Here is a 14,407-nt window from a genome sequence, read left to right on the forward strand (position 1 = left end):
CAACCCTACAAAACCGACTTGTAAAGTGAAAATTGTCTCTGCTTATAAACTCGTGTTCATCACACCTCACATCAGGTGTAGGACTCTTAACTGAATTCAAATCAATTAGTAATCACAGTCTTGTGCATTGCATGAATAACAAATAATTTTCTTCTCATTTTATTGACAATGATATCATGAAACATAAGAATTAAGACAACTAAATAACTAGATAGGTAAATGAATCAAACACATACCTAAAAATGTTGAAAAATAGAAATCCCTAATGAAACAAAATACAAATGATAACTTAGTAAGTTGCGAGAGGATAAATAAATCTTAAACATTCTATCTAGCTAGGGAAAGATTTCTCTTGGCAAACTAATGCACTTCAAAATTCATTATATAATAAGCTCCAAGTCTCCAACAAGCTGAATCTGCAAAACCCAAATTTAGAGGCAATATATATGTTGTAAATCAGATACCAATAATAAAAAGGAAGCAAAGCAATTAGTGAGGCAAAAACCAAATTAGAAAAAATTGTGTTTAAAAGCTGAATGCACATTTACCTTGACAAATCTATGATTTTATACTCTGCTGATGGTGTGTTCTGAAGCAAAGAGTTTACAACTCCACCAGGTATCCATGTAGGGTTCAATGTTTTTACTTTCAGTGACTTCAAGTTACATAAGTAAGGGAAATCGACCTTCCCTATAACTGAGTCGAGAATCTAAGCAATGATGGTGAATTATTTTCAATTTAATTAACGCAAGTCATATTTTTTTTTTAAAAAAAAAACAAGTCTATTAAGGAAAAAGTTGTAGTAAAAAGTGAAAATTAAAATAAAAATGGAAAAAATTTCTTAAACCAAACATGCAGCAAACTGAGCAAAGTACCTGAAGAATATACAAAGAGACCGTCAATGACTCCATATTAACGAGCTCAGTCAGCCAATTGAGTAGAACCGCAGGATAATTTTCATCAATTGACCACATTGGTATATCAATACTTACATGTTTGATAGAAGAGAGATTTCTATTGCTCCCACCGAGTTTTTGAACAGGTTTGCCCTTAAAATCAAAGTTACAAAGACTTGGAGTATATAACTCGAGTTTGCAATAGTCATCATCAAATGATTTTATTGTTAAATTAACAAGTGTGGCATTTGATACGAAGAGTTGTTCATCAAGAATTTCGAATGAGTAAATGGTCAAAGTATTCAAGTTGTTAAATGTCGAAAAGGGCTCTGCACGGCCATCATTACCACTGCCACACCCACAAAAGGCAAAGCCCTTTAGACACAAGCTGGTTAGCGCCGGCAAATACAGAGAATTGGGAAATATTGGTCGTTGACGATCAATAACATTGTTTGCAGAAAGGTTAAGAGACATTAAAGTGTGACATGAGAGCGACGAAAGGTAACAAAGTGAAAAGTGTTCAATATAACAAGCGGAAGATATATTTAATTGTTGGATATGATGTGAAACAGCGTATTTGAAAATTCTATTGAGTAAACTAGACTGCATGATACCTTGACTGTTAAAATTGAGAGCTTGCACCGCGGTTCTCTTGTCCCGTAGAGACAAAAGCCGAGACACAAATTTGTTGAAACATCCAAGAGTTTTGAATTGGCTAGAATTCAATGAAAGAATGGAAAGTTGCTTCCAGAGATTCTTCCATCTCGTGGAGAGAATGCAAGTTTGAACGGCTTCCTTGATGTTCAAAATGGACAATATGTGAAGCAAAACACAATCGGATAAATCACTAAGTCTGTCTTTCTTTTCATCTGCATTGTTATTTCTTCTTCGTATTTTCATTGTCTTGATACTTGAGAGTCAGAACAAGCAATTGTGTGTGCGGCTGCAAGTTTTTTCCATAAAAATAAAAACAAAGTGAGAAATAAATAATACGCAATTGTGCAAAATCCCTCCTTACATATTTTGTGCATAAATCTCCAAATAGACAGCCAAAATCTCAAATAGGATTGAATGATTCGGACAAAAAATATAATCATTAATTTTTAAGATTGGATGATGATGTCGATCGAGAGAAATTCTTAGATGAGTCTTCACCTAAGCATTAATGATTAGGCACAATCAATCATATAATTAGAAATAATTAAAATATTAAAAAAATTACAAATAATTAATAGTGTAGTAATTAATAAAACCAAATCTCTTTAACAAAAAAAAATTAACAAAATCAAATCTTTATAAATAAGGAAAGGAAAAAATATAATCATTAATTTTTAGGATTGGATGATGATGTCGATCAAATATAATGTCATCCTCCAAATATTTCCTTATTTGTTTTGCTTCGTTCTCCTACGTACAAGTACAAGTATTTTTTTTTAAGTATTTAAGATTTTTATTTCTTTTTAACTTTCAACTATTTTATTTTTATGCTTCAAAAAAAAATTATTTTAATTATGATAGAATAATGACGGGCTAAAGATATGACATGGACATGAATAAGAAGCTAAATACGTAGGATGGTGATAGAATAAACATTTATCTTTATGCGTTTAGTGTAGACATGATGTCAGAAACATTATAGCATTATTTACCATTATAAATAATGTTTTTTATTTTTAACCAGGATAACCTTTATAAAACAATTACATATATATATTTTCTTGAAATTAGTTTTCAAATTTTTTTATAAGGCGAAGAGCATCTAGACATGAGGAAAAAGTAGGCTTCGCCTCCATCTGCTATATGGAGTGTTTTTATTTTTCGACTTTCACCACCAGTTTAATCGGGTTTGAGAGTCGGTTTTGGTATCAAGTGGTTTCAGTCCCCTTCTAATCACAGTTGCGGGGATCGAACCGTGGTCCTTTCTACTAAGTTCAACGTCAATTACCATTTAACCGACTAACGATTGGTCCCATAGGTTGTTTGTTTAAAATACACTATCAATAAGTCAATCGTTAGTTGGTTCAGTGGTGATTGACGTTAAACTTGGTAGGGAAGACCATGGTTCGATCCTCCGCAACTGCGATCGAGAGGGGCCAGAATCACTTAATGCCAGAATTGACCCTCGAACCAGATTTAAATTGGTGGTAAAAAAAACAAAAAAAATACACGATCAGTACAAAATTGCAATCCAAAAGCACTTGCAATGAAGATGGTGAAGAAAATAGTGGCATGAACCACAATTGCAATCCAAAAGTACTTGCAATGAAGATGGTGAAGAAATTAGTGGCATGAACAAATATTTGTATTATATTATGGGTGGTTGTGAGAAGAATATTTCAAATTGACATGTGTTTTTTTTTTCTTTTTCAAAACATCTAATATGGATATCAGGATATGGTCGGTGCCAACTACTCACTCCATCCCAAAATATAAGGAAAAACGAGTCAAAGAAACTTGACGTATTTGGTTAAAGATTTGCACCAAATACATTTACTTTTGTTGGCCAACTTTTACTTATATTTTGGGACATAAGGAATACAATCATAGATATTCTGTCCTCATTTTGTCATTTAAGGAGTTTCGCGTTGGATCGCGTTGGATTCGAAGTCTTTACGTGAGTTAATTTGTTATTTTTCAAAATATAACTATTCTATTAATAAGAAATTAAACGGATGGATGAAAAACTTAGAATAATATTTTACACTTTTTTCTTTTTCTTTTTAATATTTTACACATGTTAGCATAATAGAAAAAGTGGACACAGACGACATAGAAGTAAAGGCGATTTAATCCCTCCGTCTCAAATTATATGGGAAAAAACAAAAATCACATTTATTAAGAAAAACCAAAACATAATAATTTGGAGTGTATTTATTTTTGTATTTTTCTTGAAATAAGTTTCATGGGAATATATACAAATAATTTTCATTGGTTATTTCTTATTGATAAAAGTAGAGATAGAGAAAATTAAATTCAATCTACATTCAATTTTATGAGAATGAGTAGAAATAATTCTTAGAAAGAGAAATTTTGGTTTTTTTCTTATAATTTGGGACAAAGAAATTAAGTTTTTTTTCTCTTATAATTTGGGACGGATGAAGTATATTTTATCAACCGAAAAAAAAAAAAAAGTAAACGCTTCTTAAATGAATTAATTAATCCATGATTGATGGATTGATCTCATGAATGAATGAATAAGTCCATGGGACCGAATTTTCTTCTGTTGAATTTTCTTCGTACGTATGGTATAATGAATTTGCTTGGATCACGTTATTGGTTTTCAAAGTCTTCTCAAACAAATAAATCATGTGAACATATTATGTGTAAGATTTTGAAAATAGGATTGTGGACTAATTAACATGGCACAAAGTTCTGTCCTTGATTACTTGCTAATGTTCATATTTTATTGGTTGAGTTTGTTTTGTGTGAATGCAACTACATACAGAGAACTCCTACAAATCGGTCAATCGATCGGAATCTCAGACACAATTGTTTCCAAGGGTGGAAGCTACGAACTGGGATTTTTTACCAGAATCAAAGACAACTCCACCAAGTACTACGTTGGTATATGGTTTAAAAAAGTTCCAAATGTCAAGATTGTGTGGGTTGCAAACAGAGATTATGCATTTCAAACTACCTCAGCGGCACTTACTATTAACCCTGCTGATGGTAACATTGTCATTATAGACGGACAGATCACATATCATGTAACAAGTGTTACAGACAACAACAATAATATTACCTACATGGCGCTCTTTGATTCTGGAAGCCTGCGACTGCAGAACAATTCGAACCAAGCGATTCTCTGGGACAGTTTTGATAATCCCACAGATACCATTCTTGCTGGAAATGGACTGGCTTTAGGAAACAGCTGGTCAATCAATTCATGGACAAGTGCAGACGACCCTTCCCCCGGACAATTTACTCTCAAGTATGGTGCTGTTCTTAAGAGACTAACTATCAACAATCGTCCCATTCATCGAGCAGGTTTGGAATTGAACAAAATTAAGGACTATTATACTCTACTAGATGATAGAAATTCCCGGTTGGTATTGGAAGTGTCTGGGGATCTTAATTACCAGTATTGGTCAGAGGAAAATATGCGTTGGGTTTCTGTACAGTCATATTCTACGTGTGGAAACAATATTACGTGTGGACTTTTTTCCCTTTGTGATCCGCAAGCTCTTGATCCTTGTCACTGTTTGAAAGGTTTTGAACCCGTGGATGGATCCTTACGCTACAATGAGTTTCAACAGAGCAAGGGGAAGGGAAGAAGGTATGCTGGCTGTGTGAGGAAGACAGAGTTGTTGTGCCACAACATAAGCAGTAATAGTAACGATCAATTCCTACGCTTTGATAAAATGGAATTACCTCCAGATGAAATGAGGCTGAAGATGGATTCGACAGAAAGATGTGAAAGCACTTGTGTAAAAAATTGCTCTTGTATTGCTTACTCTTATTATTTTAATAGTTACTGCATGTTGTGGTATGATAGTATATTGAGTCTGAAGAACATCTCGAGTGATATTGAAAATGGTAATAATAATCATCCAGCTTTTTATCTCAGACTTGCTGCTTCGGAATTTGTTACAGCATGTAAGTTGAAAGAACCTCCTTTCTTTTTCCCCAGTTCCCTTTTTTGAGCTATCTTAATGAAAACTGTCAAATAACCGCATCAATGGTTTTATATTATTGCTAACACGCCCCCTCACGCAAGAGCCCACTTGGGCTTGAAAGCGTGAATAATGCATAAGTCCACCTTACATATGCTTAAATTCCACTTTTTAATTAGAAAGTGAGGGAAGCGGGGATCGAACTCTAGACCACTTAGTCATAGAGGCTCTGATATCATGTCAAATAACCGATTATCCCAAAAGCTTAAGTTGTTAGGATATATAGAGTTATCTATTGTACCGGTACATTGAAATTTGATGGGTGTACCATAGAATTTCCCAAAACAAATACATCTTCAAATTTAGACCCTTGTAAACTAGCACTCTTTAATAAATAGTATAGTACCTAAACTACATAGAACCAGTCAATTTAGTTTCTAAAGTTTTAAAAGCAAAGAATAAATTCAGGATATATTTTATACTTTAGTTTGAATCTAGTGTGATCATGAATTATGAGATCATATGCGTTTATTAAATCTAACGGTGGATTTAAGCAGTACACCGGTAAGGGACTTGATAGAGCCCTCACCCTCTACCCATCACTTACATATGATATGTTATGTGTGTATATTTATAGGGACTAAATTGGTCAGAGAGAGTGATAGTATATGGACTAAATTGATAGTTTATTCTGACGAAAATATATCATACACACGGAGACCCAAAGTAAATGCAATCATTGGACGGGTTAATTGACAATTTTGTTTTGCAGATTCTAATACAACGAAAGCGGTTGACAAACATAGAAGCAGGAAGAGAAATCTACTTCTAATTGTTATACCGATCTCAATTCTTATAATGCTTTTACTACTGTGCCTATTCTTTTTCCGGACTAAAACTCTAAGAAAGGAAGGTAATAAATAATCTAGTTTGCATTGTAACTAACTCGTTAGTGTATTTATCAGAAACAAGTTAAAGTTAGATAACTTATCAGTATATCATCCACCAGCTCACTTTCATTTGTAGGGGATGACTTGCTGCATTTTGAAGTAGGCATGAGCGTTAAAAACTCGGTGTTTTTTAAAGAAGACAAGGGTGCGAAACTTAAGAAGAAGGAAGTCAAATTGCCATTATTCAGTTTTGTGAGTGTTTCAGCAGCTACTAATAACTTTTCAGATGCAAATAAGCTTGGGGAGGGTGGCTTTGGACCTGTTTACAAGGCATGATCGGCAGCAATATTTCATCAATTATAATAAATAGTTACACTCTATTAGAATGTTATCGATGTAGTTTTGTTGAATCCAATTTTTACATTTGTGCTGCTATTTTACTTTTATACACTAAAAATATAATCCAGGGTAAATTATTGAATGGAGATGAGGTTGCTGTAAAAAGACTATCTCGAAGATCAGGTCAAGGATGGGAGGAGTTGAGAAATGAAGCAACGTTGATTGCAAAACTCCAACACAATAATCTTGTTAGACTTTTGGGCTGCTGCATCGAGCGAGATGAAAAGATGCTTATTTATGAATTTATGCCTAATAAAAGCTTGGATTGTTTTCTATTTGGTATGTACTTTAATTTTTAGTCTAATTTTTCTCCTAAATATGCTGCATTCTTCTATTTGATTTGGAAATCATTTTGATGCAAACAGATGCCACAAAAAGAAGCATCCTAGATTGGAGAACACGAGTTCGGATAATTGAAGGAATTGCTCAAGGACTCCTTTACCTTCATCAATATTCTCGATTTCGCATCATTCACCGAGATTTAAAAGCTAGCAACATATTGTTAGACATCAACATGAATCCTAAAATATCAGATTTTGGGATGGCGAGAATATTTAGTGCAAATGAAGTTCAAGCAAATACAAATCGAATAGTTGGAACTTAGTAAGTCCCACAAATAAATCGTATTTTCTGCCTGTAAATTCAAATTTTCGGATGTATGAAGTATGATCAATCAATAAATAATATTTCTGTTATTGGATTTCAGTGGTTACATGTCCCCTGAATATGCAATGGAAGGCCTTTTCTCAATTAAATCCGACGTGTTTAGCTTTGGGGTCCTTTTGTTGGAGATTGTAAGTGGCAAGAAGAATACCAGATTCTTTCAAACAAACTCCTTGAATCTCCTTGGTTATGTATGTTTCTATTTTCCACATAACTGCTCTTCATTTGCAAAATTGAAAACAATCTTATAAATTGTAAATTTAATAATAATTTTTGTTTTACCGAATATCGAAGGCTTGGGATCTATGGATAAGCAATTCGGGAATGAACCTGATGGATTCAGCTTTAACTGATACTTACAGCAAGCATTTAGTGCCAAGATACGTAAACATAGGACTTCTGTGTGTACAACAAAATCCAGCAGATAGGCCTACCATGTCTGATGTAGTATCAATGATCGGCAACGACACTGTATCCCTTCCTTATCCTAAGTCACCAGCATTTCAAAATGTGAGAGGTATTGATAATTCAAGACTCTCTAGGGTCATAGATGAAACCTTTTCTTTGAATGTTATGACAGAGTCACTCATGGAACCAAGATGAGTTTTGAGAGCAAGACTTGTAGATATATTACGTGTGTGTTTGGTTAAGCGGCGGAAATAATTGAGTTTGACAGAATTGAGTTTGACAGAATTGAGTTTGGTTAAAAGTGAGTTTAACAGAATTGATTTATGTTTGGATGCATTCATGAAAAGTGATTCTCAACATTTTAAGTTGTTTGGATAATTTGAATCAAAATTGCTTTTGGAAACACAATTACCAAATTGAGTTTTAATATGTGTTTTTTTATAGAAACATAAAACAAAATTACTTAGTAAATACTCTCTCCGATCATTTTTATAAGAAACATTTTGAAAAAATCACATAGACTAAGGAAACTAATTTTTCTCGTTAATAATTCTAAAGTTTTATGTTTTATTCCAAAACTAACCTTGGAGTAGCATGAGAAATATGTCTATTTAATTAATGCATTAAAATTGAAATAAATTATTTGTTTTTATTTAATAAAGATACAAATGAAATTCTCTATTTAATAAAAAATAAATTTAAAGAGTATTTTTTATAAAAAGAAAAAAATCAAAGTGTTCCTTATAAAAATGATCGGAGAGTATAATATTTAAATAAAATCATACCCTTAAAAAAATATTAGATTAGCATAATAATAAATTATTATGGATCTAAATGAACATAACAAATGGTGGTTAGTAAAAAGAATTGCTAAACATTTTTTACCAACAGCAAGAGAAAGGGTAAAACAAAAATAGTGGAACTGCAACACTTGTGAAAGGGGCAAATTGGTAAATCAAATTTATTTTATATAGAATCGATTCACTAAACGTAGAAGCTATGAAATGGAGCTTCAAGTAGAAGCACTTCCAATTAATTGAATCACTTTATAAAATGAGATCCAAACATCTCTATGTTTTATTGGAATCACGTTTGGAGGGTTGGACGTGCGTTTAAGGCATGTTAACTTGAAACGAAACAGGTACTACATTTCATAGTTTGTTGCTTGTTTAGGTAATGCAAAGTGCAAACCTTGTTTTGTGAATGCTTCGATTGTTTTCCTTCCTTTTTATATATCAATGTTCTTTTAATAAAATCATTTTTTTTTTTTAATAAAATCATTGATACAAACGTTTGTATCCTATAACATGCTTTGTATCACCGTAATACAAATTCAAACTTTGTGCAAGTCATTCATTAGTGGCAACAACTTATCGTGTGAGGCAGGAAATCCTCTAGTAGTCTGAGATAGGAAATCTAGATTTTTTTTTTGCCAAAAGTCCTTAAAAATATTTTTTTTACAACAATGTCCTATTTTGCCAAACAATTGATGTAATGTAATGTCCTACTTTTTGGACAGAATCTGTACGTCAGTACTACATCAGGTGGCGACACATTCTCTTCCACCATTCATGTGCAGATGGCGACATTGCCAACACACCTGCTTTTTTTTTCTTTTCTTTTTTCGTTTTCTCTTTCTTCTTCATTCTTCTTCTCCATGGATTCCAGGAGAAACCAAGAAGAACAAAAGAGTAATAACTCCAATCGAACACTCGAATATCAGATTTTTAAGGTGAAAAAGATAGAGAACCAAACAGATTGTGGGTGGAGAAGAAGAATGAAGAAGAAAGAGAAACGGGAAAAGAAAAGAAAAAAGCAGGTGTGTCCATGGCGACACTGCCGGTGTCACCATCTGCACATGGATGGTGGAAGCGGCAGTGGCGTCACCTACGGTAGTACTGACGTAACAGATTCTGTCCAAAAAATAGGACATTAAAGCAATTGTTTGACAAACTAGGATATTGTTGTAAAAAAAAAATAGCGACTTTTGGAAAACAAAATCGGAAATCTATCTATATTCTAGTGATTGTAATGGGGTGATTATAATTGATGAAGTCCTTCTCGGGTATAGGAGACAAAATCACTCTGCATGGGTGGACTAAACTAGCGTACTAGTTGGGTATGTAGTAATCCAGTATAGAAAAAGGAAAATTCTACGTTACATTCCTTAGTTGGAATGTTTTGATACATTCCTAATCTGACCAATGAGGATACAGTGTTGACTAACTTTGAATTATATGGTACAACAATATATATGGTACTTATCATGTATCCTTACATCTATTAATATTTCAACTAAGTCCCTAACATATTAAAAGTTTTAAAATTACCCCAATGTTTAAATTGATATTAATTTTAATTGTGATTTGTGATAATTAAAACAAATTATAAAAACAAATTAAAATTTAAAAATAAAGCATAATTTGACTCAAGATTATACTTTGTTTCAACTGAAACACTATTAACCTTATTATTTGACTTAAGATTGTAATCTGGTTCAACTAAAGCACTACTAACTCAGTCTTTAATTGAGTGTTTTACTCCGGTAGAAGTTAATGACTTAAAAATTATAAAAATAACTGAAAATTTTAAAATAAAGTGTAGTTAGGCTTAAGATTATACTCCAATTCAAATGAAGCACCGTTAACCCTAATATTTATCTAAAAGATTATACTCAAGTTCAAATGAAGTACTATTAACCCTAATGAGTTATACTCTAGTTGAAGTTAATGACTTAAAAATTATAAAATTCATATACTGTAAGCAAATAATTTTAATTCATATAATAAAAATTATTACATCAACCAAAAAAATAATATTACAGCCGGATAAACCGAAATATATAATTATGTAGTGCATAGTGTAAAACCCGACGATTTATGGTCATTTAAACGTCGAGAATAACGATTAATCACCCAGAAACATCACAAAAACGATTTGAAATATATTTATGATTTTAATTTTCATTTAAATGATCTAAAACAAAATACCTATACTTAAAATTTTTAGAAACTTCAAAACGAGATCTTGCCACCGCCGCATATTCCACCACTAATACTATTCGATTTAGATGAATCAAATCCATTAATAATACTCGATTTTATTACTCTGTTTCAAAATCTTATGAGTTTGATAAAATTTTCTGGAAACAATGAATCCTGAGATTGGAATTTTGAGTTTGAAATCTTATGGAATTTAAGATTTTCTGGTATTATACAGCAAAGTTGAATAGAAATGAATGGTATACAACAAAGTTGGGTGTTGAGGTTTGATTTATTTAAGATTTGGCTTGGTGTTGAGGTGCTAGTTTTTGTAATTGTCGCAGATTTTTTGTTACCTGCTTGTTTTTTCCTGTGTATATCTTGTACCAAGGTGATTTCTAATAAAATATGATGCTTCTAAAAGAAAAAAAATTGCAATATAATATATACTTAATATTAACTTAATAAGGGACTGATGTGCAATAAATAAAAGTTTCACAGGGTTCACCATGGACTTGCGCTGATGTGGCATAAGTTGGTATTCTATTGGTCAATATGGACTGCACCAAAACAGTCCAAAACTGGAATGCACCATAGAAGCTCCCATAGAAAAACCATGTTTTATTTTATTCCTCTTTACCTTCTTGTTTACTTTGCAATCAATCGAACCAACTCAATAATAGTTTGAGATTCGATTCGGTAATTAATTCGTTGAACTTGGCTCATGAACCAAATGAGTCAAACTTGAGTTGAAAATTAAACTCGTTAAATAAATTATTCGAACTTGAGTTATGGACAATTCGACTCGACTTGATTTAAACCCATTGGAGCGACCCGTTTGACCCACCATTTTTAGTTGGCCCGACTGAGTTTTTTGGCTCAATACCTTAAGTTGACCCGTCCCACCTAACCCGCTTAAAAAAGAGGCAATGTCGGGGCAGGTTTTGCCTGCGAGCTTTTTATTTATTTATTTTATTTCTCACTTCGGTTTTTGGAAGTATTGTTTCATATACTCTTCCAAAAAAACTAGGTTTTCTTCCTTTTGGTGTTACTATTTTTAGTTAAGTTGTTTTTTTTTTTAGCCAAAAAGAAAAATATGTTAAATAAAACAAAGAGATATTAGGGGACATTAGACCTAACCCAGGTATAAAAACACATCATGATAAATCAAAAACAATCCTAAATCAAACGTAACTGATAAACACTCTTCTCTAGCGTAACACAGCGAACCCGTGTACGGGCACAAAACCAAGTTACAAAAAAAGGAGAAAAGTGTGGAAATCTGCAGCGAGCATCCATGATTAAACAGGCGAATGAAACGACCGCCAACACGGAATCTAGAACCACGTACAAACAAGTCAACAACTCCCTGAACGAATCAGCAAGCATCAAAGCTCTTTCGAGTCGCCAAACAGTCCGAGAACAGTCACAAGGACTGAAACGGATAAGCACCTGGTATTGGAGTGGAGGAAAACTTACGCCTCGAGATCTGCAGATCTCAACAAATCTAGAGCATCAGAGAAACAAAGAGAAAATGAATCCAACACAACGAATAACACCATTAAAACCAGAAATCAGATGTGTGAACCCAGATCGAGGGATGGGTTTTGTTTATGTTGAAGAATATGACATTAACATTAAGACTTTTGTAATTCTATTATGCGAAGTTAAAAAATATCTTTTGTCGGTCTCTTTGGTAATGATTAATTTTTTTTTTATAAATTATGTAGTAAATCAAATTGTAAAAATAAATAAATAAATTTTTGACGGTGTGACCCGTCAACTTGTCAACCTGTCAATAAACTGAAGCAGGGTGGAGTTTTGAACCCGCACACCTAAGTTGACCCATTCTACCGCGCCTCAGTTTTGACACTGTCTTAAACGGAACAGGTAGACGGGTTCCCAGCTTTGCCGCCACCCTACATAGACCTTTATGAAATGTTGTCGTGTAGGTAGACGGGTAAAGAGAAACATATATCTATTTTACTAATATATTAAAATCAATTACCACCAAAATTACTTATTTATCCTTATTGCTTTTAACCACGTTGCAAGTTTTATATCTTTATTGTAATCTCACAAAAAAATTTAAAAAAATAGAAAGAAAAAATATAAGATAAAAAGAGTCGGGCTATCGGGCCGACCCATTAGCCCTATCCTTTTATACGAGTCGGGCTTCATAAAAAGAGGGTCGGGCCTTATCGGGCCAGACCTTATCGGATCAGGCTTTGTCATGGGCCGGCCCATAGACTTCTGGGCCGGCCTCTTAAAGAATTAAAAAAATTATTTTAAAAATTTTTATAATCTTTTTATTGTTATATTTTGGTCCTATTTTTATGCATAAATTCATATATAATTTTTTTTATTTTTTTTGTTGTTTTATTGTTATTATTTGTGTTTTGTTCCTATCTATAATCTGTTTTATTCCTATTTTTAAGCATATCATCTTTTTATATTTTTTTTTAATTTTTTTTGTGCAATTACAACGAATGATATAAAACTTGGAATATGGTTATTTTATGCCTATCATCTTTTTATTGTATTTATTTTATATTCTTTCTATATTTTTGTTTTTTTTTACTTATATTACAATGGATGAATGTAAGATATAAAACTTGGATTTTTTTTTTGTAGTAATAATAATAGTAATAATAATAATAATATGACAAAAAACTTATTGGATTAGAATGAGATTATTTGTTAGAGATTTGTTTGTTTGTTTGATGAGGATAAAGAGAAAGATATTGTTGTTTGAGAGATTATTTGAGAAAATATAGGGATACGAATTACTTTCTTGAAGATTTAGTTGAGAAATATAACATAAATTTAGTAGAATATGTTTTTTTTTTTTCAAAAAAAAAATTCTATGAAAATTAGTGGGCCGCCCATCGGGCCTTGTAGGCTTTTACTTATCGGGCCGGGCTAAGCGAGCCGGGCCATGAAGTTAACGGGCCGGACCGGGCCGACCCCTTATATATATAAAGAATATAAGATAAATAAAAAAATGATATGCTTAAAAATAGAAACAAAACTGATTATAGATTGGATCAAAACAAAATAATCTATATTCATAAAAATAACAACAAAATAGACGAATACGATGAACTCAACAATTTCACTAAAAAAATTTGAAAAAAAAAAACATAAAATAAAAGATGAATACAATAAACAGATTATATACTTAAAAATAAAAATAAAATAGATTATAAGAATATAAAAATTGAAACATAAACAATATTTTTCATATAAAAAAAACATAAACAATATACTATTAACTATTAAAAATAATAATATAATAATAATAATACAATATAAAAGTTAATTACTATCAAATTTACTAAATTATCAAAAATATTCCCAATCAAATTTCTAATTTTTCTTATTAAAAAACTAGCGGGTCAGGTAGAAGCGTGTCTAACTTATGCTCAAAAAAAATATGTCTTATGCTATGGTCAGTTTGTTAATAAGAGATTTTTGCTGCTAAAAAAACAAGATGTGTCTTATAATATGATGAGTTTGTTAATAAAAGATTTTTGTTACTACTAAAAAAAATCAAC

The 14,407-nt window shown here is 32.1% G+C and overlaps 1 protein-coding gene and 1 pseudogene across 1 annotated transcript; one reads left to right on the plus strand and one right to left on the minus strand.

Moving 5' to 3' along the window:
- Nucleotides 1–544: 544 nt before the first annotated feature.
- Nucleotides 545–1,796, minus strand: LOC123895939 (F-box protein At4g22280-like). Its single transcript, XM_045946404.1, has 2 exons — nucleotides 857–1,796; nucleotides 545–690 (listed from the first exon to the last, which is right to left on the minus strand). Exons 1-2 carry the CDS (start codon nucleotides 1,794–1,796, stop codon nucleotides 545–547), a joined length of 1,086 nt encoding a protein of 361 aa, XP_045802360.1.
- A 2,385-nt stretch (nucleotides 1,797–4,181) lies between these two features.
- On the plus strand, nucleotides 4,182–8,154 carry LOC123896763 (annotated as a pseudogene).
- Nucleotides 8,155–14,407: the final 6,253 nt, after the last annotated feature.

The sequence above is a fragment of the Trifolium pratense genome, linkage group LG7 (genome assembly GCF_020283565.1).
Source record: "Trifolium pratense cultivar HEN17-A07 linkage group LG7, ARS_RC_1.1, whole genome shotgun sequence".
Taxonomy (NCBI): Eukaryota; Viridiplantae; Streptophyta; class Magnoliopsida; order Fabales; family Fabaceae; genus Trifolium; species Trifolium pratense.